The sequence below is a fragment of the Ahaetulla prasina genome, chromosome 9 (assembly GCF_028640845.1).
Source record: "Ahaetulla prasina isolate Xishuangbanna chromosome 9, ASM2864084v1, whole genome shotgun sequence".
In the NCBI taxonomy this organism is placed as follows: Eukaryota; Metazoa; Chordata; class Lepidosauria; order Squamata; family Colubridae; genus Ahaetulla; species Ahaetulla prasina.
Genome location: NC_080547.1, coordinates 30,723,178 through 30,750,779, shown reverse-complemented (window position 1 = coordinate 30,750,779; position 27,602 = coordinate 30,723,178). Strand labels below are relative to the sequence as shown.

The window sequence follows — 27,602 nt, the reverse complement described above, 5'->3', positions numbered from 1 at the left end:
GTACATTGTTGGAAAATAGTATCTCAGGATGCAACGTGCATGTTCTTGCTGTCTTCCTGATATGCATACCTTCTGTAACTTCCATCCTCTGCTCGTGGTATCCTCAGTTTGCTTCCCATCCTGAATTATTATACAGGTCAGTGAACATCTCATTGATATTTATATGTTGATCAGCTTGTTAGCCAAGTACTAAGTAAAAGGGAATCTGTCTCAAAGTGTGGTGAAGATTTTGAATCAGCTTTTGCAGGAGAATCTCTCTTCTTTTAGCATTTTGTAGACAAAAGAATAAATTTCTGGAACATGTTCCAGAAACTGCATTATTTCAAAAAAGAGAGAAGAAAAGGGGGAGAAGGACCATAAGCTAAAAGCAAGATTTTTGCTAGCATTCTGCTTTTTAAGCTATTGGAGCATTTTTAGGAGTTTTGCCTGGGCAGAAAGAAAATCTCAATTAAAACATATTGAGTAAAAGACTTACCTTTGAGTAAAAGAACTTCAGCTTTTATTGCAAGTATATTTACTTAGAATTTAATTTATTGAGCTCAGGGAATCTATCTTCTATGTATTCTTGGTAAGGATTAAGCTTCAAAAGTGCTAATTCTTAATAGCCACACCATTCCAGTCACTTTTATTTTTATAGGACTTATATTCAGGAAAGCATTCCATGTCATTTGTCAGGGAAAAAACATATTACCTTGCAGTGATAGCTCACATGTGTAATTAACATTTTTGTAGGTTCTTTCAATCACTTTCTTCCTGGAATTCTCTGCTAAGGTTGAAATCCTATTTTATAAAATAAGCCAAAACTTACAGATACATTTCATATATTCATATGACCCCATATGTGTTTTGAATGTTTTGAACGTTGCATGATTAAGTGATATCCGTTCCCCTTGCCTAGGTAAACAAAAGATTTCTAAACAACCCTAGAAAAGAGATGCGTATATCTACGCATATTGTATTGTATTGTTAGACAATTTTAGATGGTCAACTTCAGTGGACTTAAAATGGACTTTAAGATGACAATTTATTTTATTTCTTTAATGACTGACAAAGGGGATCATTCAATTCATTCTGTGGTGTGGATCTTTGGCTGCAGATCTCATGGTGACTAACCAACAAATTGTTCTGAATCTTAACTAACTCCCAGATTTCCCCAGCTACCATACTTGGAATTCTGGGAGTTGAAGTCCACACAGCTTAAAGTTGCCAAGATTGAAAAATTCTACTTTTTAAAATTGGAAAGTCATAAGAACATTTCTGTATGCAGAAGGAATAACATAACTGTAGTATATTGATCTACTTTAGATATAATGTTTAATTTAAATATCCTAAACCCTACATTTTGGAAAGAAACCTCCAGGAAAACATTCAAAGAGAAAAATACAATCTTCAATCTGAAATACTTAGCAAGCCTTAAGCACTCGCTGTCAGGCAAAATGAGATGTTCATAGGTTTTGTCATCATTATCTCTATATTTCCTAGAATCTGAGCAGATGGAGCATAAAGAAAGAAATGTAGTATAATTTTACTTTATTTTTCCATACCCAGCTCCTATGTCTAATTACATTTCTTTATGTGGATTTCAAATAGAAACAAATAGACTTGAACAGGAACAAAAAAGCTGATTTTAGGAAAAGGAACTGGATGGCTCTGCCAAAATTCCTCAGACAATTGTGCTTGGATGAAACAAAATTAACAATAATCAAAAGCAGAGCTGAGAACCAACCATTATAGAACACCTAGCATCTCCTTTAAATACTGTAATTGGATGTCCCTGCAAATAGAAGCTGGATTCATTCACCTCCTTTTCCTTCTTGCCCTCCCTAGCTGGTATCTTCCATATATGGAAGAGCACAATTTAACTTGTAGGGATTTTGCAGACAAATAGATCTAATTTTCCCAAAATGTTAAATGAGGTTGACTTGATTGATTTTGACCTAGCTTCCACATAAAGTCAGCAACTGATTCCACTAGCCAAGATTAAACAAACAACAGTCCAGGGTTTGAGTTTGGTCACTATCTGGATTTCTAATGCTTTAAAATGCTCATGAAACTCTAAAGCAGGGATGTCAAACTGGTGGCCCATGGACCAGATGTGTCATGCGCAGGCCATACTCACCCGAGCTCCATAAATGGGAAAAAATGTCACAAAACATCATGGGATGGCATCCGTGCTCTAAGGAGATCCTGGATCAGTAGCTCAGTGAGCTGCAGAATCTTTCTGAATCAGCTCCATCTGCTACAGAAATCCAGATGGATTTGTGACCGGGGTTAATAACAGCTCATGGTGGAGTACATTTTGTATTTCATAGCTAAAAATTGGCAACATTCTCCCTTTCCATATGTGTAGATATTGCACAGGCAAAAAAGGCTCTTAATTTTATGGTTCATTTATTAACAGCAAATATTGGAAAAGTTGGAGATAGTATCCTAAATTTTTATGTATTTTTTATTTGTTGAGAGAGAGAGAGTAAAGGAATCCCTGTGAATTTTACTCCGCTAGTCTTTGCCAACTATAGGGGGCAGTGTTCATCTCTGTTTCAAGGCCATTGAGCCTGTGCTGTTTGAAGACATTTTCATGGTCATGTGGCCAATGCTGTTACCTTCCCACCAAAGTGGTGCCTATTTATCTACTTGCATTTGCATGCTTTCAAACTGCTAGGTTGGCAGGAGTGTGGCGAGGACTGGAGCTCACCCCATTGTGTGGCACTTGGGTCTTGAACCTGGACCGCCAGCTTTCCAGCCAACAAACTCAGCATCTTAACAAATGAGCCACCATGCCACCCTTATTTATTTATATCCTGCCTTCATTATTTTTTACAAATGTCTCAAGACGGTGAACATATCCAACACACCTTCCTAACCTATTTTCCTTTCTCCTATTTTTAATAATAATAATAATAATAATAATAATAATAATAATAATAATAATAATAATAATAATAATAATAATAATCATAATCATAATCATAATCATAATCATAATCATAATCATAATAATTTAATTTGTATACTGCCCTTCTCCCGAAGGACTCAGAGCGGTTCACAGCCAAATAAAATTGACAATAAATAGGTACAATACAGTAAAACCAATGATAAAAAACTTATTAAATTTGGCCCATAATTAAAATAAAACCATAAAACCCCAGTTAAAATACAAATAATAAAACTAATCCTATGCCAGTCCAGCGCGGAAGAATAGATAAATCTTCAGCTCGTGGCAGAAGGTCCGGAGATCAGGAAGTTGACGAAGTCCTGGGGGAAGCTCATTCCAGAGGGTAGGGGCCCCCACAGAGAAGGCCCTCCCCTGGGGGCCGCCAGCCGACATTGTTTGGCTGACGGCACCCTGAGGAGGCCCTCTCTGTGGGAGCGCACAGGTCGGTGGGAGGCAAATGGTGGCAGAAGGCGATCCCATAAATACCCCGGTCCTAAGCCATGGAGCGCTTTAAAGGTGGTAACCAACACCTTGAAGTGCACCCGGAAGACCACAGGCAGCCAGTGCAGTCTGCGCAGGTTAGGTGTTATATGGGAGCCACGAGTGGCTCCCTCTATCACCCGCGCAGCCGCATTCTGGACCAACTGAAGCCTCCGGGTGCTCTTCAAGGGGAGCCCCATGTAGAGAGCATTGCAGTAGTCCAGGCGAGAAGTGACGAGGGCATGAGTGACCGTGCATAGGGAATCCCGGTCTAGAAAGGGGCGCAACTGGCGAATCAGGCGTACCTGATAAAAAGCTCTCCTGGAGACGGCCGTCAGATGATCCTCAAAGGACAGCCGCCCATCCAGGAGAATGCCCAAGTTGCGCACTCTCTCCATCGGGGCCAATAACTCGCCCCCAACAGTCAACCGTGGCTGCAGCTGGCTGTACCGGGATGCCGGCATCCACAGCCACTCCGTCTTGGAGGGGTTGAGTTTGAGCCTGTTTCTCCCCATCCAGACCCGCACGGCCTCCAAACACCGGGACAGCACTTTGACAGCTTCTTTGGGGTGGTCTGGGGTGGAAATGTACAGCTAAGTATCATCAGCGTACAGTTGGTAGCTCACCCCAAAACCACTGATGACCTCACCCAGCGGCTTCATGTAGATATTGAACAGGAGGGGCGAGAGAATCGACCCCTGCGGCACCCCACACATGAGGTGCCTCACAGCGATCTCTGCCCTCCTGCCAACACCATCTGCGACCGGTCGGAGAGATAGGAGGAGAACCACCGAAAAACGGTGCCTCCCACTCCCAAACTCCCCAGCCGACAGAGCAGGATACCATGGTTGATGGTATCAAAAGCTGCTGAGAGATCTAAAAGGACCAGGGCAGAGGAATAACCTCTGTCCCAAGCCCTCCAGAGGTCATCAACCAATGCGACCAAAGCTGTCTCTGTGCTATACCCAGGTCGAAAGCCGGACTGGAACGAGTCCAGATAGACCATTTCATCCAGGTACTGGGGTAACTGATGTGCCACCACACTCTCAACAACCTTCGCAATGAAGCGAAGGTTGGAGACGGGACGATAGTTTCCCAAAACAGCTGGGTCCAGGGAAGGCTTCTTGAGGAGGGGCCTCACCACTGCCTCTTTCAAGGCGGTAGGAACAACACCCTCCATCAAAGAAGCATTAATAATCCCCTGGAGCCAGCCTCGCGTAACCTCCTGTGTGGCCAGTACCAACCAGGAGGGACACGGGTCCAATAAACATGTGGTGGCATTCAGCCTTCCCAGCAACCTATCCACATCCTCAGGAACCACAGTATCAAACTCAGCCCAGATGTTCTCCACAAGACTTGTCTCTGCCATCTTGCCTGGATCTAGAAAACTTTTAGAAAAGCATTTTATTTATTTATTTATTGCTGAATATTTCATGCCATCATCATTTTGCCACACAGCTCTGTAAGCTTTGATCAGTGCATTTCGGAGCCCGGCATGTTGCTAACGTATTTTTCAGTTTGTGAGTCTTTAGGGAAAGCTGTTTACCAATTCTCTATCATTCTATGCCTCTCCCTCCCTTTTTTTTTCTTCTTCTCTTTAAATTGCTGTTTTCAGGCACCCGTGCAGCAAAATTCTTCCCATAAAAAAGTAAACAAGGAGGTTGTAATCTTGAGATGAAAGAGTAAAGTTACGGAGGAGCTACAGAAGCAACTCAGAGACAAATGGGGAAGGCATCAAAAGGCAGGGATGCCTAATGAGCTGAAAGGACTCAAACTCATGGCCTTTGAAAGCATTTCCTCTCAGTCCTACGGTGGCGGCTTCAAAAACAAGTCCTTCAAAAGATGGCCCATGAATATGGAAGTGCATCAGGACAGAAGGAACTTTCTGAAAAATAGATAACTGAACTGACTAAATCCAGTTTTTAATATATATCTTGTTTTTCCTATCTGATTGGTGTGAAACAATACTAAAGCTACTCCACCATCTAAGTTGAGCATGACTTTGGGTGGCTTTTAGGCAGTGGTAGGATTCAAATAATTTAACAACCGGTTCTCTGCCCTAATGATTTCTTCCAACAACCAGTTCACCAAATTGCTCAGTAAGTTAACAACCGGTTCTCCCGAAGTGGTGCGAATTGGCTGAATCCCACCACTGCTTTTAGGACACATCTGTATAATATTCTGGGCAACAGTGGAAAAGTGGACTGCTGTTACCTTCTTCTGGAATATTTTTCTTTCAACGTGTCAGTGTATCTACACACCATTCATGTCCGAAGCAGAACTAATCCTGCTTAGATTTTGATCCCCAAGAAGGTCAACTACTTGCTAAGACAATGTGAGATGGAGCTCAAAGCAAAAGTTGTCTATTCTACTTATGGTTAAATCCTTCTATTGGGGTTCACTCATGGAAGCCACCAGCCATTGGAATACTGGCTTCTTTAATGGCAGCAGCTCTGGGGTAGCATTAAGGAACGGCTCCAATTTCAGTTCCCAGTTTACTAGTGTGCAGCTGATCCAGTCTTTCAAACCTCTGATCATCCCCTGCTACACCTTGGTGGTGCTTGTTGGCATTTTTGGAAACTATCTTCTTCTGTATGTCATCTGCAAGATCAAGAAAATGCACAACGTCACCAACTTCTTCATTGGAAACCTGGCCTTCTCAGATATGTTGATGTGTGCAACCTGCATCCCCTTTACCCTGGCATATGCATTCAACCCCCAGGGGTGGATCTTTGGGAAGTCCCTGTGTTACTTTGTGTTCCTGATGCAGCCCATGACTGTCTATGTCTCTGTTTTCACACTTACTGCCATTGCTGTGGACAGGTAAATAAATGTTTCCTATTAATCAAGAGTCTAACGCAGTGTTTCTCAACCTTGGCAAGCTGGAAGATGTGTGGATGTCAATTCCTAAAATTTAGGAAGTTGAAGTTCACACCTCTTCAAGTTGCCAAAGTTGAGAAACTCTGGTCTAAAGAGAGATTTGGTTCATACACCTCTTGCTAAACCGTCATATTTGGCATGTTAATCAGAGAATTAGATTCAGTTGACCTGTGTGCATTTCCCTTATTTGGTTTTGGCCTAGTGTATTGTGCGAGTCTAAATATTGGAATTTATTTGGGAAACCATGTTTAGATAAATTATGCCTTAACACAATGTGTTAAGAGTTTGTGTTAAGATTTGTGTTAAGAGGAAGCCCTGCAGCTCAATGGTGAAACACATGGTTGACAGAAGAGAAGACCTCTTATTCCATCATTGACCCTCCCAAGTTGAAATGCAACTCATCTTAAGAGCATGTAGCTGGGATGTTTCCATTACCCTTAAGGATTGAAGCTCTCCAGGAAGTTGATCAAGAGTTCCTCACTCTTCCCAAATCCACTCATAAATTATGAGGATTGATCCTGGGACTCTCTGCCTGCCAAGCATGTACTTACCATTAGGTTTTGGTTCTTTCCTTAGGACAATATGATAGGTCAATGTTCTTTATTATGTTCTATGAATGTCCTACTATTTTCATTTCATTCCTGCTGGGAAGGAACTTATTATAGTTGGAGATTAAACTGGTTCTTCCTTCTTGTAGTTCCAGCAGAGATTTAAAAACAGAGCATTTACTGGTTGATCATCATTATCCTGTTGTTTGTTCTTTTCTAACTTGTGGCTAACTGCTTTGGTAAATAATTTAATTTTTACACCTTTTCTCCTCCATGGGTGGGCTGAGTGAGTGACTATGACCAGAGAATAAGATTTATTTGCTCTGCTTATCCTTTTCACAGCCTGGTCCAAGAAGGATCACAGAGACAGGTGGTTTCTCACTGCAGTGGGAATTGTTCCTGTCCTTCAATTAATAATGTGGTATCTTATTATTTGCCACAGTGGAAAAAAAATCTGTGCCATGGTCACCAAATGCAGCTGTTGCCTTTGGAAAGCCAGGCAAATGTAGAAACTGTTCGGAATTGGGAGTGGGTGATAGAACATTTCCATAGCAACATAGTCCTAGCAAAGGTTGAGGATGCAACTTGCACTTTCTGCCAATACATTGAACAACATATCTAAGAGGAGTTGGATACATTCCAAAAAGTAGATAAGATCAAGACAAAAAAATGGATGTTGACAGGACTAAATAAATAACTAAAATATAACATAATAATTGCATATCTGGAAGCCACAATTCTAGGGCAATCTTTGAAGCCTTCTGGAGAGTCTCTGTTTGGGGTTTTAGAGGGTTTGTGGTACCCTGGGCCAAGTTGCGAACAGTATTTATTGAAAACAATGGGCCAGATTGTATAAGAGATCTAATGATATCTATAGCCCCTCTAGTGAAAGAAAATAAGGTCCAGCTCCTCAACCTTTCCAGGCTAATGTGTTTGCAGTGTCCATAACAGGACAAAACTAGATTACATCTGATTCTTGGACAGGTATTCCCCTGGATTTAATCCCGGTGCCAATATGTGCACCAAATTCCACTCACGTTGGCCTTCGTAAATGGTACATGTGGTGGCTCAGTGAAACAGTAGATAAGAGAGAAAAGAAAAGGAACATCTTTCACATGGACCAAACAGCAAATCTGGGTGGGTGTATTGGGTAACCTTAGGCCAGGGATAATGAATGCCTCTCTACCGTACAAGATCAGAGTTGACTCAAAAAAAGCAATGCTAATTACAGGTGTCATATTGCTGGCATGTGGAAGCAATAGCAAGTTTCTGTCGTCCGAGGCCATACTTTATTTATCACAAACTGCAAAGACTCAGATGCTAATGCAATGAAGTCTCCAGAGGGGATGGGAAAGGAATTTCAGCCCTCCCTATGTTGAATACTTTAAAAAAAAACAGAAATAGGTTCATTAAGCATATCAAAGACCAATACAGGTAATCCTCGACTTACAACAGTTCATTTAGTGACCGTTTGAAGTTACAACAGCACTGAAAAAAGGGACTTATGACCATTTTTCACATTTATGACTGTTGCAGCATCCCTATGGTCATGTGATTTACATTCGGATGCTTGACAACTGACTCAAATTTATGACGATTGCAGTGTCCCAGAGTCAAGTGATCCCCTTTTGTGACCTTCTGGCCAGCAAAGTCAATAGGGAAACCAGATTCATTTAACCCAGAGGCAACTGGACTTTCTGGGTTTTTCTTTGAAGAACTTTCACTTCTTCAAGTGAAACATCTATCACTTCTATCTATCTAAAACCAGAAAACCTCTTAAAAAGCACTTTTGGGACAACCATGACCTGGATGACTGAGAACTATAGACAGATTCACTTAACAACCGTGTTACTAATTCAGCAACTGCAGTGATTCACTTAACAGATGTGGCAAAAAGGTCTTTGGCAGTTTCCTCCATCAGCAAAGGTGGTGGTACAATCTGGACGGCTTTAAAACTTCAAAGAAGCAGCTACTTTTTCACGGCTTAAGATAGACTTACACTATTTTTATTACCTTTTTAATCTCCTTTTCCTCCAGAGAACTCAAGACTGTAGAAGAACTGCCCACATGCTCCATTCCGTATTCATCAAAAGAATATCATTCCATAAACAGCTGTGGTCTGACAGCTCTTCATATGGAGAAGCTTTTTCAGTAGAGGCCCTACAGGGAATAAAGGGGAAAATGTTGCTATATTGGTCACTGCCCATAAAGAAACTCCTCCATAACCAAATGAATGTTTTCCCAGTAGTTATGGAGGATTATCTTTTGCAGTGTCCCCTCCATTCTCAAGGAGAGTTTTTCCATGGAGAACAGGTTCATAATTCAATATCAGAATGCAGACAGTGATCATTCTTGATTGATAGTTCCCATTCTCAAATTAGCTTTTGAGTGCAGCACGGCTTTGCAGGGATGAGGTGAACCAAACACAATTTATGAAAATAATACCACTTTGGAAAATATTGAATTGAAAATGAATACAACAATGGAGAGAGAATGGAAAGAGGAGCAGAGGGATAGATAGGAGGGGAGAAGAGAGGAAGGAGAGAGAGGAACAGAAGAAAGGGAAAAGGACAGGAAGAAAGGGAGGGGAAATAAGAGTAGGAGAGAAGGTTAGAAAGGGAGGAAGAAGGGAGGAGTGGGGGAAAGAAAGGGGAAGGAGAGGAGGGGAAGGAGAGGAGGAAAGAAGAAAGCAGAAGAGGATAGAAGAAGGGAGGGAAGGGAAAGAGAGGAGAAGGAGAAGAAGGATTGTTGCAAAATATGGAATGGTAGAAGAGCAACCCCGAGTATACTCAAATTTTTTAGGATGAAGAATGAACTAATATGAAAGTTAAAAGAGAATATGTATGATTAACAATGGATAAGAGACTGTACATTTAAGACATGTTTATGAGAAATCAATTTTTTTTTAAAAAAAAATAGAAAATAATTCTTTGTTGCTTTTGAAATGGTAGGGTACTTCAGTGAACATTCTGAATTTCTATTGATCATTTTTCAAAGCGGCAACTGATGATGTTGGTTAGTAGGATATACATAAAATTTGGCAAACCTGGATTTTTGGTGATGTGTTTCCTCTGATCAGTGACTACCTTGTAGAGAAGGAAGCAAACGTTCATTTAGCAAAGTCTCCCATGACGGAAACAGGCTTACATTAATCTGGGCTGAACAGATATGAGTGGTTTTTCCTTTATTTTGGTATTGCCCAAAGACAACCTCAAAATATATAATACCTGTTAAACTTTGCAGAGACCATTAAGCAGTTTAGAAACTGGCAATTGGCAGCAACTCTCATGCCAATATCAGCTTCTACCAACAGCTCAGCAGAGGGAAATAGTCTTTGCCTCAGAAAATCAAGCTTTAGAAAGATTTGGCATATATTTTTAAAGTCAGAGACAGAGAAGAGCTTTGGTTTATTGGCAGGCTTTGAGAGAGACCGAGAAGAACCTGCTGTGTGTGGTATTAATTGACCACTTGAAAAGAAAGAACAAGGCCCCTCTGATTCATTCTTCCCCAATATAGATTGTCCCCATTATTTTATTCTGTGATGAGGTTGCTGTTGGGATAATTGCAATGGCCAAGGATCGTTCAGGGATGTGTTTTACCTTAGGATATTCTTCTCTTATTTAATTAAACCCAACATTATAAAACGTAAATTAAATCAAAGCAGGGAGTAGGGAAGAAAAGAATGCTGGACTGAATCCACTTCAAGCACCCTGATGGTTTTGCCGGATTCTGTACTCCAGTCTGAAATTTCAATCTATTCAGAATAGAGTTGGAAGAGATCTTCAAGGTCTTCTAGTCCAATCCCCTGCTCAAGAAGGAGACCATTCCAGACAAGTGACTGTCCAGTCTGTTCTTAAAAACCTCCAGTGATGAAGCACCCACAACTTCTGAAGGCAAGCTGTTCCACTGGTTAATTATTCTCACTGTCAGGAAATTCCTCCTTAGTTCTAGGTTGGATCTTTCCTTGATTAGTTTCCATCCATTGCTTCTTGTTCTGCCTTCAGGTTGCTTTGGAGATAGGCTTACACGCTCCTCTTTGTGGCAGCCCCTCATTTACTGGAAGACTGCTATCATGTCCCCACTAGTCCTTCTTTTCTCTAGACTAGCCAAACCCAAATCCTGCAACTGTTCTTCATATGTTTTAGTCTTCAGGCCTGTAATCATCTTAGTTGGCCTTCTATGCACTTTTTACAAAGTCTCGACATCTTATTTGTAATGTGGTGACCAAAACTGCAGGCAGTATTCCAGGTGTATCCTTACTTAAAGCTTTATAAAGCAGTACTTTCTGCAACTGATGATTATAAGTAGTCCTTGATTTACAACCCTTCACTTAGCAACCGTTTGAAGTTACAACAGCACTGAAAAAATGACATAAGGCCTGTCCTCGCACTTATGACTATTGCATCATCCCCACAGTTATGTGAACAAAATTCGGTCACTTGGCAACTGGCATGTATTTAGGATGGTGGCAGTGTCCTGTGGTCACATGATTGCCATTTATGACCTCCCCAGCTGGCTACTGAAAGCAAAATCAGTCAGGGAAGCTGGATTTGCTTAACGACCATATGAGTTACTTAACCATGGCAAAAAAATTCATAAAATGGAGCATGACTGACTTAACAACCACCTTGCTTAGCCCCAATACTTGTATCTGGTTCCTTATTGTTTTATGCAGATCTTTATTAACTGACAGTACTACCAAAGCTAAGCAAGAAAATGCCTATGGTCTGGGCCAAGCAGCGAAGCAAATATCAGAAGACGAATTCAACTTTCCAAGAGAAAATGGTGCAGGTGACACCCGGGGTCAGCTAAGTGGTACAATTTTATACACACTTACACAGGAGTAATAGCCCAGGATACTTTTTATTTAGTGTGCAATCTCACTCTTCCTTTGAAGAGCACACATTAAATCAATAAATCAAAACAATAGAAGGGAATTTGGAAATTATATAGTCCACTCCTTCACAATGGCGTGTATGCAAGGCCAGACATAGCTAGTCACCATACCATCACCATACCATCAAAGATACTTGAATGACCATAGCTTAAAACCCTGGACTTTGATGGCTTTCCCAAATAAAGAGGCAGGTCTGAGAGGTATCAAGATAAGCATCTATTAGTCCCATATTATAACCAAGGATTTGCAAATGCAAGCTATTTTGATATATTCCTGATCCTGGTGGTATTATTGGGATGGGTAAATATCGTTCTAAAGCAGCAAATGCTACTTTTGAAATTAAGCCCAGAATACCAGCAGTAAAACTTTGAATAATAACGAAGGGTTACATTATGCTGAGCATAGAAAAAGCAAACACTAGGAAGTTATTTTTGTGATGTGAGAAGACATTTGTGTTAGACATGAACCTGAGGTAGGGGTGAGCATGCAGTTGTTAGCCATCAATCAATATTTGTATTCACCAAAGCTCTAAGTGTTAAGCTAGGAGTAACAGTGCATGCTGATAGGAAAGACAGTCATTTATCACAGGGATAGTACAACTAGGTGCACATCCAGTTAAAAGTAAAAAGGTGGTGGAGAAGAACAGTTGTTGTTCTTCTGGGTCTACCTGCCCTGTGGATTGAGTTTGCTGTTTTATTTATTACTGTACATATTAAGATTATTGCATCTTGAATATGCACCGGGCATCTAGGAAAGTTCCTAATATTATTATGTCTATGATACCAGTATTAATCCTAATGTTCATAATGATAACAACAGTGATAATGATGATGACCAGAAGAAATTACTTTTTATGCTGCATTTTCTTGCTTTAATTAATATTGTCCTTGAAATTTATCTTGGAGGTTGTCCTCTGTTTTAATTTTTCTATTGTTTTAATACTTTAACATAATTTTATTTTTTCTAAAAGATTTGACAGCACCTTACAGAGCTGTGGTTAGGGTCTGATTGAGAAGCAGAAAGAATCCCATAAAAGAGCAGAGAAAGAAGCAAGACGAGATGCTATGCTCATTTCTCTTGCTCCCTGCTGGATGGATGAAACCTAATCAAGGAAAGAACCAACCTAGGACTAAGGAGAATTTTCCTGACAGTTAGAACAATTAATCAGTGGAACAGCTTGCCTCCAGAAGCTGTGGGTGCTCCAACGCTGGAGGTTGGACAGCCATTTGTCTGGAATGGTTTCAGGGTTTCCTTCTTATGGGTTGGATTAGAACAGGAGTCTCCAACCTTGGTCCCTTTAAGACTTGTGGACTTCAAATCCCAGAGTCCCTCAGCCAGCAAAGCTTGCTGGATTAGAAGACCTACAAGGTCCCTTCTAAGTCTGTAATTCTGTAACTCTGTTATTCTGCTCTCCCAGATATTATACCACTCTGCATCTCCTGAAGAAACGTATCTCATTTACAACTTGTGTGTACGTCATTGGTGGGATTTGGCTGCTCTCATGTGCCCTGGTAGCTCCAGCTGTTGCTCACACCTACCATGTGGAGTTCCAGAAGGAAGGCTTTGCCATTTGCGAGGAGTTCTGGATAGGAGAAGAGAGGGAGCACCTGGCTTATGCTTACAGCACCTTGATCATCACCTACATCCTGCCTCTTTCAGCTGTCTCTCTCTCCTACATCTGCATCACCATCAAGCTGAAGAACCGTGTCGTTCCAGGTCATCCAACACAAAGCCAGGCAGAGTTTGACCGCTTGAGAAGAAGGAAGATCTTCCGCCTCCTGATATTGGTGGTGGCTGCTTTTGCTGTCTGCTGGCTCCCCATTCATGTCTTCAACATCATCCGCGACATCAACATTAACCTCATTAACAAAGAATACTTCCTTCTGTTGCAGTTGCTCTGCCACTGGTTTGCCATGAGCTCTTCCTGCTATAATCCTTTCCTTTATGCCTGGTTGCATGATCGCTTCCGAAGTGAGTTGAAAGAAATATTTACCTTCAGGAAGAAGATAATCCCTGCCAATAATTGTGTTGCAGTCAGTGTTATGCTTTAGTTATAGATTAAATTCCTGCATCAAGTAAGTAAGGCAAAGTTTGTTTTGAGTTGAGTTCAATTGCTCATGACTTCACAAAGATGTTCCTATAGTTTTCATATAGTAAAAGGCATATATGTACACGTAGGAATAGATTATTGTTCTGTGCTTCAGATATTTTGAATTACAAATCTAGTTACCCCAAACTAGAAATGGCTAATGTGGTCAGGTGTCGGGCTAACCCCAAGGATAATGAGGAACAATTCCATCAGAGTTCAGTTCTTTACTTGCTTAGAGTCACAGACAGAATCTTGACAGACGAAACCCTTACTATTCCCTTCCTAATGGATACACACGGAGAGATTCTAGAGCAGTGGTCCCCAACTTTGTGGCTTGACGTCCTGGCAGGGGGGAGAGAGCAGAACTGGGTCAAGCAAGCACTGGGCCAGTGCATACACATACACTTGCATGCAGCCCTTGCACAAGAGGCAGGTGGGTGTGCAAGCGCACAGCTTGACTTTTGCGAGTAATGACCTGGCATGCATATGCATGAGTGCCCACAGCCAGCCTGCCATTCATTCAAGTTGAGCTGCTCATGTTCTAGCCAGTCGCTTGCATGGCCCGACTAGGCTACAGTAGAGGGCCATGACCTGGGGTTTAGGGACCCCTGTTCAGGGGTGAAATGCTCCCAGTTCGGACAGGATTGCGCGATCCGGTAGTGATGGGGGCGGGTAGTTCAGAAAACCAGTACAAAAATCCCTGCCCACCCCCACCCCCAATCGCCCGATCCCCACTTGCCTACTTGCTGCTTCTTTCGGGCTCGCTCCTGCCTTGCTTTGCTTCGGCTGCTGCAATCAATTGCATCAGCTAGCAACTGAATCTGCCTGCCTGCAATCCATCTCGTCAGTGAGCAACTCAATCTGCCTGCCTTGTCCCTTGAATTGGGTAAGTAACTGGGGGGGGGGAGCTTTTAAAAAATAGTTAATTGGGTTTTTTTTTAAGGGTTTTATTTTTTTAGACATAGCAATTAACTTTAAATTGCTACGTCTAAATTTAAAAGGAAGTTTTAAATTTAACTGCTTTTATCTAAAAATATAAATAAAATAAAATAAAATAAAATATTTGTGCAGCTTTCTGAGATTTGGTGTGTTTCTATAGTGTTTCACTCTAACTACACAAACACACAAAATCTCACAAAGCTGTATGTGGCATTTTGTGTGTGTGTGTGTGTGAGTGAGTGAGTCAGTTGTGTTGTGGTGTGTGTGTGTGTGTAAAGTGTGAAAGTTAGTTTTTGAGCTTTTTGTGGCTATGTGAGGTTCCTGCTTGTTGCAGGAGCCATTTTGGGTGAAGTGCAGCTGCTTTTACATTGTGCATGAGTCAATTGTGTTGTGTTGTGTTGTGTTGTGTCTGTGTGTACCTCTTATTGTTTTGTATACTTTGTTTATTATTTTTATTATTTATTGTTATTGGCCACGCCCACCCAGTCATCTGACCACCAAGCCACGCCCACCAATTAAGCCACGCCCACAGAACCGGTAGGGAAAATTTTTAGATTTCACCCCTGCCCCTGTTCTAGGGAGTAGCTTTTCCAACTCTTTTCTTCTATCTCCTATCCAGCTTCAGGTTGTGCTGCCTCTTGTTTGATCCTTTTTTCCCCTTTTATTATTAAAAATATTTCAATAAAAATTAGATTTAAAACAATGAAGAAAATCAGATCAACTGATTTAAAATACCTTCTGAATTGACAAAAAGCAAAATGCCAAATTTAAATACTAGACAATGGATCACCATGAAACTTTTTAAAAGCAAATCTTTACAAAAAATTACATATAGCAAAGTGAGCTCATATGGGAGGGGAAACTTTTTCTGTCATGCATATTGTATTACCTAAAATTAATGAAAAAGAATGACTTTTCAAAAGCATCATTTCCTCATATTCACCCCTGCACATTTTAATAAGCAGATTCATTAATCAACCTAACCATCAATGAATAATATATCTACTTGGAAGCAAGTCCTGTCTTCAGTGGGATTTATCCGCAGACAAATCTGTCTAGAACATTTATAAAACTGTAATTATTCAGATTTTGCTGAATTGTACCTCGTGGCACTCATCCCCATTGCTCCATGCAGTAAGGGTGCTGTGCTCAGCTACACTTGGCATTTTAGCAAATCCCCTCTCCTATTGCAGAGCTACAGTACGAATGATGGCACACAGTTTCTAGTGCACAAACTGTAATATATCCTGAAACGTTTATTTATTTCATGATTGATTGCCCATCAAAAGCACTTTTCTGGGAATCAACCACTCATCCTACTTTAGTATCCCTCAATAAACCATGCACTTACTTTCCATCAATACCCAAACAGGAAGTTATTTATTAGAGCAACTCTAATTTTTATAGCCAGATAAAAATTCTTTTCCCTGCCTGTGCATTGATTAGCTTTTTTTAAAAAAGAAAAAATTACAATTTGTAACTGCTTTATTCCATCAATGGTTTTCAATGCTAAGCTGATTTTAGCTACTGGGTTGTGGGTTTTTATTATTATTATAAATACTGCCTCTGAAGTCTAATGTGAAAAAGACCTATAAATGTTCTCAATCAACTCGCACAATAAGAGTTAACATTATCCTGTCCTAGAAAGTACTTACTTTTTGCCCATCATGTTCGTTCCTGGTAGCATGGCAACTATTGGTTTCATCATGTCATAATATTACTCACAAAACATCTTTATTTGAGGACAGAAGAATCTCCCAGAGAGTACAATTCTTTCCTTCTGGAACCCAAGGTGACTATTTTAAGCAGTGGATTTTAAGTAAAATGAAAGGGCAATACAGAGTTATTGATTTTAATTCTGTTCATTGTTCCTTTATTTCCAGAGTCAGGCATCTGTCTTCCTTCACTGGTCCCCTTTTATTATAGATAGTCGTAATGTAGAAGAAGATGCTAACTTAGGCTATCTGTTTATAGCCTTAGGCTATCTTTTTATAATTCTCCAGGCACTAGCTGAACCATAAAATAACAAATTTCCAGAGAAAAACATTGCAAGACTAATAAACCAGCATCAAATATTTCCAACTGTCTAACACGCTAATTTGCCCTCCATTAAAAAAGTCTTTGAAAAGATTCCCCACTCCTAACCCACTTCAACAGCTTCTAATATAATCCTGGTACAAAACCATTTTTGCTTATTAAAGCCTTGTCAAGCACCTTTGCTTTTGTAGATGTTCTTCGCACTTTCTGCAAAGGAAGAATAATTTGATTTTCTCTCTGCTTTAGAACATCAGAACTATTCTTCTGAGGATCTAATTAGATTGCACCCTGTCTAAGCCTCACACTCTAGAAGCGATTACAACATAATGGGCTCCAGGCTTTGGTTTGTGTTTGTGTATACTTCCATTTCCATACAACACAAGTCAGGACGTATTAGACTAGTGTAGGTGCAAACATACTGTATGATACGGGGAACTAAGGTTAGGCATATAAAGAGAGGCCTTACACCAAATCAGATTATCAGGTGTCTATTATTTATCTACCTAGAATTGTGAGGGTTGACTGGCTGCAGGTCCTCTGGTTCTGATTTGGAGGCAGATTAGAAAAAAATACAGTCTGATCTTTTCTTAGCCCTTCACCTGCAAATGAATCACAAAAGTGAATATATAGCTTCTGCTTGTAATTATAGCTCCACAACGACTAAGAGGCTTTAAGAGTTGTAAACCTAATCTTATGTAGCTTCTTCTCCAGAAACACTACACTACTTACCAGAGCTTATAAAACATTTGCTAGACCAATTCTTGAATACAGCTCGCCTGTCTGGAACCCATACCACATTTCAGACATCAATACAATTGAACGTGTCCAGAAATATTTTACAAGAAGAGTTCTCCACTCCTCTGAATACAACAAAATACCTTATGCCACCAGACTTGAAATCCTGGGTTTAGAAAACTTAGAACTCCGCCACCTTTGACAGGACCTGTGTTTAACTCATAGAATCATCTATTGCAATGTCCTTCCTGTTAAAGACTACTTCAGCTTCAATCGCAACAATACAAGGGCAAACAATAGATTTAAACTTAATATTAACCGCTTCAATCTTGATTGCAGAAAATATGACTTCTGTAACAGAGTTGTTAATGCTTGGAACACACTACCTGATTCTGTGGTCTCTTCTCAAAATCCCCAAAGCTTTAACCAAAAACTGTCTACTATTGACCTCACCCCATTCCTAAGAGGTCCGTAAGGGGCATGCACAAGAGCACAAACGTGCCTACCATTCCTGTCCTATTGTTTTCTTTCATTATATCCAATTAATTTAGTTATTGCATGCTTATGCTTATATATATATATATATGTGTGTGTGTGTGTGTGTGTGTGTGTGTGTGTTATATAGTTACTTTCATGCTTATACTTATATATACTGTTGTGACAAAATAAATAAATAAATAAATAAATAAATAAATAAATAAATAAATAAAATAAACTACTGCGTTAGGTAGATTGGATTGGGAGAGAAGGAGGGGGACCAATCCAAAATCATCCAAGAAATTTGGACAGAATGAGGACTTGGATCTGGAGCTCCAAGATGCTAACACCCTAGAAAGAGCGTAGAGAAGAAAAATACCCACACAAGGCCTTTTATTCTCACTAATGCTTTTCTGAGAAACGCTTGCCTTTTTCAAGCATTCTCATTTAATGAAAAATAAATAACTTTCCCTTTTTAAGTAAAACAAAAACAAAATTAAGAAAAATTAAAATATACACTTAATAGAAACATAGAAAACTGATGACAGAAAAAGACCTATGGGTTCATTGACTGCCCTTTGAAGGGATTTTTCTTGCTGTTATTGTCTTTTTAATTAATTAATTATTTTAATTAATATTTCTATTTTAATACAATTAATTAAAATTTAATTATTAAATAAATTTAATTAGTCTGAGAATGCAATAGGAAACAAAATTTGGGAGAATTGGAATATAAATTTCAGCCTAACTAGATTATACTTTGCAATTGTGCCATAATAATATACACTGCTCAAAAAAATAAAGGGAACACAAAAATACTGTAAGACATCCTAGATCTGAAGGAATGACATATTCTTATAAAATACAGTACATTGTGTTGGGTAGGTGTTCCCTTTGTTTTTTTGAGCAGTATAGTTGTCTGACTTTGACTTAGCAAGTTATACGAATTCAGACATTCATTATTTGTACTGTACATCTGGTTTAGCCTAGTGCATAATCCTGCTAACTGTGGCTTGGTCAACCATGCATAGTGTAGCAAACCATAACAATTCATGACTTACTACGAAGCATGAACCCAGTTTGGATCAGATAGCAATGGAGCCAATTCAAACTCTATCATTTTCCCCTGTCAGTACTATATCTGTTGTGTTATTGAATTATCACATGCTTTGTCCTATGTGACCAAAACATCTCATGCCAAGAAGTATGATCAATGAATTATAAATGTGCCCGGTGAAAACTAATTACTTTGTGGTCTCTGATTATACCGGATAGATGAGCTTTAAAAAAGGACATGGCGTAAACAGCATAACCATAGAAGCACGGCTAATTGCTTGCTTTGCAACATGGCAATCTTCTCCTATAATCTACCTGTCCTGGGTTAAGTAATTATTTCACAGGTGATGCATATCCATGGTATTGCTCAGGGATGCTTAGACTTAAAAATATAAGCTTCCATTTGAATTCCTGAAATATGAACTTACCTTTAAAAAGTGCTTTGCATTTGAATATTTAATGTTTAAATGTGAATTTGAATAGATCAGGCACCCAACAAAATTCCTATTAGGAAACACGGTTTTATTTTTAATTTTCCAGCTACTGCCATTATAGTTGTAATTTACTACATTGGTCTAGAGCACAGGTTGTGACTGGTACACACATCACACTAAGCTTTGCTTAATCATGGCTCATGGAATAAACCAAGGTCACCTAGGTTAACACAAAATGCTAAACTAAAACTCAAATTATGAATTGGTATTATTTATTTATTTATTTATTTATTTATTTATTTATTTATTTTGTCGCACAGTATATATAAGCATAAGTATGAAATAACTATACAATATATAAGCATATATATGAGTATATAATAACTATATTAATTGGATATAACAAAAGGAAACAATAGGACAGGAACGGTAGGCACGTTTGTGCTCTTATGCACGCCCCTTACAGACCTCTTAGACAAATCTAGGAAGTTGCATGGCTAACAGTTGTCAACTAAATCTTCATCTCAGAGGTCCATTAGCTCTTTCCTAGAACATTCAAGAGCCATACCACACCAAAGAAATCGCATCAAAAGAAGGAGAGAAAACAATCTAACTCAGAAATGGATAATATTGTAAAGGGGCACAATCTGGAGTTGGTTCCAAAATAGAGCAAAGCATTCATAAGGACATTTATTTTGCAATGTCCTGAGTTTGCACCAAAGCTACAAACCATGGTTTATAAAATGAAATGGCTAGTTTTATGCAACACACAAAATTGAAAGCAAGCAAGCTAATTGTGGCTTAGTTTGATATCTGAAGTGAGAATGCGAATTACTCTGATTGAGTAGTTCTCTGAGTTCTCCAGAACAGAGAGAAGAAAGTCAGAAGCCTGCCTGCCTGCCTATTTTTATAGTACTTTTTTTCTCTTTCCCATCTTATTTGCTTTTCTTTCCAATTAAAAAAAATCTAATCAAGTAATCTTAAAACAGAGAGGGATCTCTCAGACATCTTAACTTAAGGCAGCACTGCAGGATCAGTCCCAGTGGTGGGATTCAGCCAGTTTGCACCACTTCGGGAGAACCGGTTGTTAACTTTCTGAGCAGTTTGGCGAACCGGTTGTTGGAAGAAATCATTAGGGCAGAGAACCGGTTGTTAAATTATTTGAATCCCACCACTGATCAATCCCTGCTATTTTTCGAGAAGCAGTAAGACAGCAGGTGAGCTTCAAGCACTAAAGAAGCAATAGCAGCATTTTCTAGTCCTTGAAATCTAGAGAGAGACACACACACACCTTTCTGATATGAAGAATTACAAAAGTTGTTAGTAAGTTAGGGAAGCTGATTCTGAGCAGAGGAAATGAAGATGAGAGGATCATAGGAGCAAGTGATTAGTAAGAAAATCATTCACAGCCCACAGGATAAGCTGGGAAATTATTTGAACAGTGATTTTTTCTGAGTCATGCAATGATGCTCCCAACAATAGGGAGTGATTGCCAAAGATGAGTGTCAATCAAGCTTATTATGAAGCCTAGAAATACTGTAAAGTGGTTTTGAGGAGGTTGGGTGGGCATTATCCCCAAAGGAGGTCATGAAGTGAGATGGTGCAATCTCTTTTTTTTGGTAGGACCCTCCATTCCAAAAGTAAATGTTACCCTCAGAGCTGAGCATCAGTAAATACATTAGAATCATCTGCTATGTTGCAGTGTGGACTACTACCGAATAAATATAAATAAATAAATATGTCGTATCCTAGCGGTGGCTCAGGGGCTAGGACGTTGAGCTTGTCGATCGAAAGGTCGGCAGCTCGGCGGTTCGAATCCCTAGTGCTGCCGTGTAACGGGGAGAGCTCCCGTTACTTGTCCCAGCTTCTGCCAACTTAGCAGTTCGAAAGCATGTAAAAATGCAAGTAGAAAAAATAGGGACCACCTTTGGTGGGAAGGTAACAGTGTTCCGTGCGCCTTTGGCATTGAGTCATGCCGGCCACATGACCACGGAGACGTCTTCGGACAGTGCTGGCTCTTCGGCTTTGAAACGGAGATGATTACCGCCCCCTAGAGTCGGAAACGACTAGCACATATGTGCGAGGGGAACCTTTACCTTTCTGTGGGAGAAGAAATTGGAATCTGCAATACTCAAGATCAACCAACTGACTTTGTATCTAAGTCGCGGCTAGAACTCACAGTCACCTGGTTTCCAACCCAGTGCCTTAACCACTGTACAAACTGGCTCTCCATAGGGCAGGGGAATTCTGGAAGTTGAAGTCCTCCAGGCTTAAAGTTACCAAGGCTGGAGACCCCTGCTGTAGGGAACGTGAAAAATTACACCCTATTGCAGGTTGCTTAAGAAATAAAAGAAGGCTGTAACTTTAGGTACAGGTCTGTGGCTGAGCAAAAATGCAGGAATGCAAATCCAAATACATATATTTTTTTACTTTCCCACTCCTAAAGCACATTCTTCAGCTGCTGCATTAAGTTGAATAAACAAGCACACACAAAATGGCTTAGTGTATGGAAGCATCTGGTCAACATGCATGGGAACATAAGAACACAATTTTCATTGAATTAGTAACCTTTAAAAGACTGGAAAATTATTTTGGCTGAAAAGTGTATGGAACAGCAAAGCTTTAAACCCCCCTAGAATTTGAAGGATAAATTAATAGGTCTGATTTTCAGGTACTTATAATATTAATATTTTTAAAAATATACTACCTTCATTTTTAGAGATGCTATTCTGGAAAGATATTGAATGTGGATAATTAAATGTGTATTTCTTTTTATGATTACACATGTTTGAATGCTCCCAAATTTTGTTTTGTTCCTTATTATTTCTGACTTTAGCTTCCTTTCCATGCCAAATCCATCTAAAGCTGGTGTTTATTTCTTATTCTGAAAATACGGACATACCTACAGCCTAAGGAGAGCTCAGCCGGATTTGAGCAGGATCCATTTGCTTCAATGATTACTACTTTAACCAGCCTTTACCCTTAGTTCTTCTTCCATATGTGAAGGATTTGATGTCTGTTTTTCAATAGTTGTGTTGAAGAGATTTCAACAAGCATGGCTCCCATTAAGGTTTGGAGAGTTCTGGAAATAAATATATGCCAAGGAACTCCCCCTCCCTTTAAAAACCAGGTTATAAACAAACCACCTCTACTGCTTCTTTCCTTTTCAGGTTTTTAATTAACTTTCTGCCAGGCAACCTGTAATGAGTGACATAATTCAGACTTTTCATGGTTTGTACAACTCTTATATAGGCAAAGCCATGGAGGGATATAGTACAGGAAATACTCAATTTACAACTATTCATTTAGTGGCGGTTTGAAGTCACAATGGCACTGAAAAAAGTGACTCATGACTGTATTTCATACAATTGTTGCAACATTCCCATGGTCACATGATCAAAATTTAGACACTTAGCAGCTGGAATGTATTTATGATGGTTGCAGTGTCCCAAGATCAAGTGATCACATTCTGATAAGCAAAGTCAATGGGGAAGCCATATTCCCTTACTAACTTAACAATGGTAGTGATTCACTTAAGAATTGTGGCAAGAAAGGTCATAAAATGGGGCAAAACTCACTAAACAATGGTCTTGTTTAACAGAAATGTGGGGGTAAATTGTGGTCATAAGTCCAGGACTACTTGTTTTTAAAAGGTTTAATAGAAGGAAACCAGGAGCTGCCAGGGTGAAAAAATGCTTAAGAGCACTGACTCAAATATCCAGCTATACCTGATGATACAGGTTAAGAGTTTAATGGGAAAATAGAAATTAACAAGAATATAAAAATACTGTATTGGTCCACCCAAACGTTATTCATTTATCCACTCAACTCAGTTTTCCTTTTATACCAGCACTGTGTGGAAATTTGCTTTGCAATTTGTTGAGAGTTTTCTTCCTGTGAAAAGTCTATAATGATGTTGATGAGTCATCTCACCAGATTCTTTAGAAGTCACCAGGTAAAACTAGATTTAATTGCATATTACTAAAGTATTTCCGGGACTTTTCAGCTATGGCTGTGTTTTTCTTTCAGATCAATAACAAACTTGTATCTTAACTTCCCAGCTAGTATGCTCTTTTAGCTTCTGCATGTTGCTCACGTGTTCTCACGTGGGCGACATGCTCCACTTGTAAATAAGAATCAGTTAGTAAACTAGTCCCACTTCCTTGTTTCCAAATGTTAAAAACAAGATAAAAACTAATCTTACTATTTGCCTGTTGTACATGTTTAAGAACACACACATTCTCCTCATAGCTGAAGCACCTCAAATATATTCTGTAAATTTGTGATTTGCCAGGAAATTATTGCAGGGAGGATCTGTTTAGAATGGAACTGATGCAGACTTGTGTGTAGTACAATAAGTAAAGTCTCCATTGACCCAAACTTGGTCCTTGGTCCTGTGCAAAATTGACTTATCTCTTTCTTCCAGTACATTTTTTCCAGATTCCAAAATTTGGATTTTCCAAAGGTCTCCCTTTATGAGAGAAGGGGAGGGAGGAGGGGAGCTTGAAGCAACAGTTTTCCAGGAAAGAGGAAGCACATTCAAAAAAGGGGGTAAGAGCCAAGAGGCGGCACAGCACAGAGCTGGATAGGAGACAGAGGAAAAGAATAAGGATAGTCACCCAGGAGAAGAAGGAGGATTGTTGTACTATGGGCATGGGGTGGGAAAGCATTAGGAGCACATTTTACCCAGCCGAAGCAGAAGAAAAATGGTGTCCACTGGGATATGTAAAGGCACTATGGATAGTGCATTAACATCTTGGTCTTAGGTTATTGACCTAATGGATCAATGGTAAAATTATCTGCATTGGGGCTGGAACTGCAGCCAAACTGGAGCAAAGCAGCAAAGACCAGTTGCTTGTAAAGTCTTAAAAAGAACAATTTTAAATGAGGTAGGGGTGTTGGGCTGGGGATGGAGGACATCATCATCATCTGTTCCTGCCCTCAGGACAGACTGAGTGACTGAGGTTTTTCCCTCACTGTTGCAATCTTGTCTTGAGTTCTTTTGCCCAGGAGAAGAGACCATTTACCTACAAGTTACATCTTTGTAAGAAAAGAGAACCTGGCCCATAATTCCCTTAGGATAGACAGAAAGCAGTCAAATCACACTTTACTAACCCATGCATAAATGAATAAGTTTGCTCTCTTAAATCAAAGAGAACCGCACCCTTTAATGTTATTGTGTAAACACCGAAACTCTCTAGCACACTTTTCACCTGCTTGGCTGTTCTTTCCATCAGTTCCTCTTCAAAGAACAGGACCTCCTGCTTTGAAATGAGCAGGTACATAATAGAAGGCAGGGAGAAGCTATCGATACTGGCATTTGCCTGTATTTGTCTTTTCTTTCTGAAAAAAGCTGAGAGATTTAGCAAAATACAGGCAATTGAGGGGTAGAAGGATTTAGCAAGTGCATAGCAAATCCCTTTACCTCACCAAACCAAGATAATTTAAGTTCTGGAATGGAAGCTTAAATAAAGCAACATAAAATATTATCACAATGCTGGCACAGTGACAGAGCACAGAGTTCATATTTACATCTCTTGGGTTGTTGAATAAGCTATGGTTTGATTAACCACAGTTTACTGAATCACCCCAAATTGACTGGATTTTCCTGTTTATATAAGCTAAGGTTTCAGTGCTATGTGTCCAGCTTCATTTCTGTGGCCTGCAAAGCCACAATTGCAGGAAATTGCTCTTAAGAATTAACAAAACAACAGCTTGATGGAGGGTTATATATATATAAAAAAATCAAAGCAGATAAGAATTCCTGCAATCACTTTGGAGCCAAGCCAGGCATAGTTTGAAAGGATTGAGAACAAGGATTCTGAATTGCATTGAAACTAATAGAAAGACAACCCAGGGTCATGTTGGTGACTACCTATCTACCAATAGCAGGGCACTGCATTCTGGACCAAGGGAAGCTTTCAAAGCATCTTCAAAGCCAAGCCCATGTGGAGCACATTGCAGTAGATTGATGAGTGGTGATGAAGGCATGAATTACAGCTTGGCTCCTGGAGTTGTGGGTGCTCCATCACCTGCGGTTTTCAAGAAAAGATTGGACAACTATTGTCTAGGATGGTGTAAGGTCTCCTAGGCAGGGGATGCAGGGGGTTGTAAGGCAGGGGGTTGGACTAGAAGACATGCAAGATCCTTCCAGCCCTATGATTTTAGGTCCTCTTGCTTCAGTTGGGACCACAACTGGTGCACCAAACTAAGTTGGGAAAAGGTCCCAATGGCTACAGCCTCCATCGCCCATCTGACCATTGCTGGGAATCTTCTGATTTCAAAGTCTTTAATGTGCTTCCTCAAGTATACCCTACCCCGAAACAACAATGGAGGCTTCAAAGAACAAATACCAGCTTGCATCTTCTTAACTTGTTTCATCCCATCACAGCCTCCAGACATTGGGTTACTGCATGTCCTTTACTTCGCAGAGTTATACCACAATATTTACTTTCATGCAAATATACATTCTTTTGCATGCTTCAATTGCAGAAATGAAAAACATACTGGGCTTCAATGGTCAGTTGGAGAGTTTTAGTCCCTAATTTAGATTCCCTCAGGTCAGCAAAATTTTCAAATTTAATATACATCAGTAACATATTACATCCACTGTAATCATAGGTTAGGGATCATAAAGACTAAGATCTTCTCAGTTCTTCCTGGGTAATTTTTTTTTAAAATTTGCATTTATATCCCGCCCTTCTCCGAAGACTCAGGGCGGCTTACACTATGTTAGCAATAGTCTTCATCCTATTTGTATATTTATATACAAAGTCAACTTATTGCCCCCAACAATCTGGGTCCTCATTTTACCTACCTTATAAACGATGGAAGGCTGAGTCAACCCTGGGCCTGGTGGGACTAGAACCTGCAGTAATTGCAAGCAGTTGTGTTAATAACAGACTGTCTTACCAGTCTGAGCCACAGAGGCCCTTAATTTACCCTTAATTGCACAGGAATAGCTTATCAGAAAGTCCTTTTTACCGCTTATCAAAAAGTTCTTATTTAAATGTCCCTGTTGGGATTGGGTAATGAGTTCATGTGTCTTCAAAGGAAAAAAAACAGGTTTATCTATTTTGGGGTAATTTACCCAGGTTTGGGAAGCACTAAATTAACTTCTTAGATAGGCTTCTAAATGTCGCAATGCAGGGTGGAGTCTGTATGCGTTAAGTCATTTCTAAAAAAGGAAATGCAAGACATTCAGGCTCGAATGCATTCAGATTGCCTACGGTGGAAAACTACACCCTTCTGAGGTGAAACTATTTTTATCTAACTGGTAGCTTGTGGACAGGGCCATGTTTACTCACCCTCAGGAAGAAATGAACTCTGCACATACTCTAAGACTAATTGGCTCATTAGTTTCAGAAAGAACTACCAGTGTTTTTTCTCCCTTTTCCTATTGTGAGTCTTCACTAACATAGAAATGAACAGTAAATCAGCAGAAATTCTTTCTCCGTATAAAGAAGCTATTCAAGAAACTTCAGTGTCAGAATTTTTGCTAGCTCTTTGAGCTACTTCAAAAACTCAGTCAGGAAATGGCAAGCTAAAAAAAGCCAATCTCTTTTCAGATCTCATTGTTGTCCATATTTTGCTCCCCAAGCATGTAGCCACAGCTATTTAGGCATTATTTGATACGTTTGTCCCAATTTCTGGGCCTGTTGTCAGCATCCCAACATGGCACATTTACAATTTATGCTAAGTCATCATGTGATTTATCTATTTGGTAAGTTGAATGCAGTGTATATTTCATATACTGCACTTATAAAACTAGTCTGTGCCCCAGAATAAAAAAAAATACCCATCAATAGTATCCAACAACCAATTACAGATGGGAATCCAAGGTTAAATATATAGTTTTATGTTTAATAAGCTATAGACATGCCAATTTTTTAAAATAAAAAGCAACGGAAAGCCATCAATTTGATAGAATCTGCTATACGTACAATGACCATTCATTACTGTAGGAATTTAGCACCCACCCCCCTCCTAGAAGAATGAAATATTTTAGAAAATATTTAAAAGGCAGAATATATTTCCCTAGATGAGAAATGGAGAAACATGTTTTAAAGACAAAGCAGCTCCCTGCAACTTCCTG

General features: G+C 39.6%; 1 protein-coding gene across 1 annotated transcript; it reads left to right on the top strand.

Moving 5' to 3' along the window:
* LOC131204036 (prolactin-releasing peptide receptor-like) lies at window positions 1-23,830 on the top strand. The gene is made up of 3 exons (XM_058194836.1): window positions 1-136; window positions 5,031-6,238; window positions 13,158-23,830. Exons 2-3 carry the CDS (start codon window positions 5,790-5,792, stop codon window positions 13,789-13,791), a joined length of 1,083 nt encoding a protein of 360 aa, XP_058050819.1. The 5' UTR covers window positions 1-136; window positions 5,031-5,789; the 3' UTR covers window positions 13,792-23,830.
* The last annotated feature ends 3,772 nt before the right edge of the window (window positions 23,831-27,602 follow it).

Coding starts and splice junctions, on each gene's coding strand:
- LOC131204036 (XM_058194836.1), top strand. CDS start 5,790: ATGGTTAAATCCTTCTATTGGGGTTCACTCATGGAAGCCACCAGCCAT. Junction 6,239..13,157: donor ACTGCCATTGCTGTGGACAG/GTAAATAAATGT, acceptor CTGCTCTCCCAG/ATATTATACCACTCTGCATC.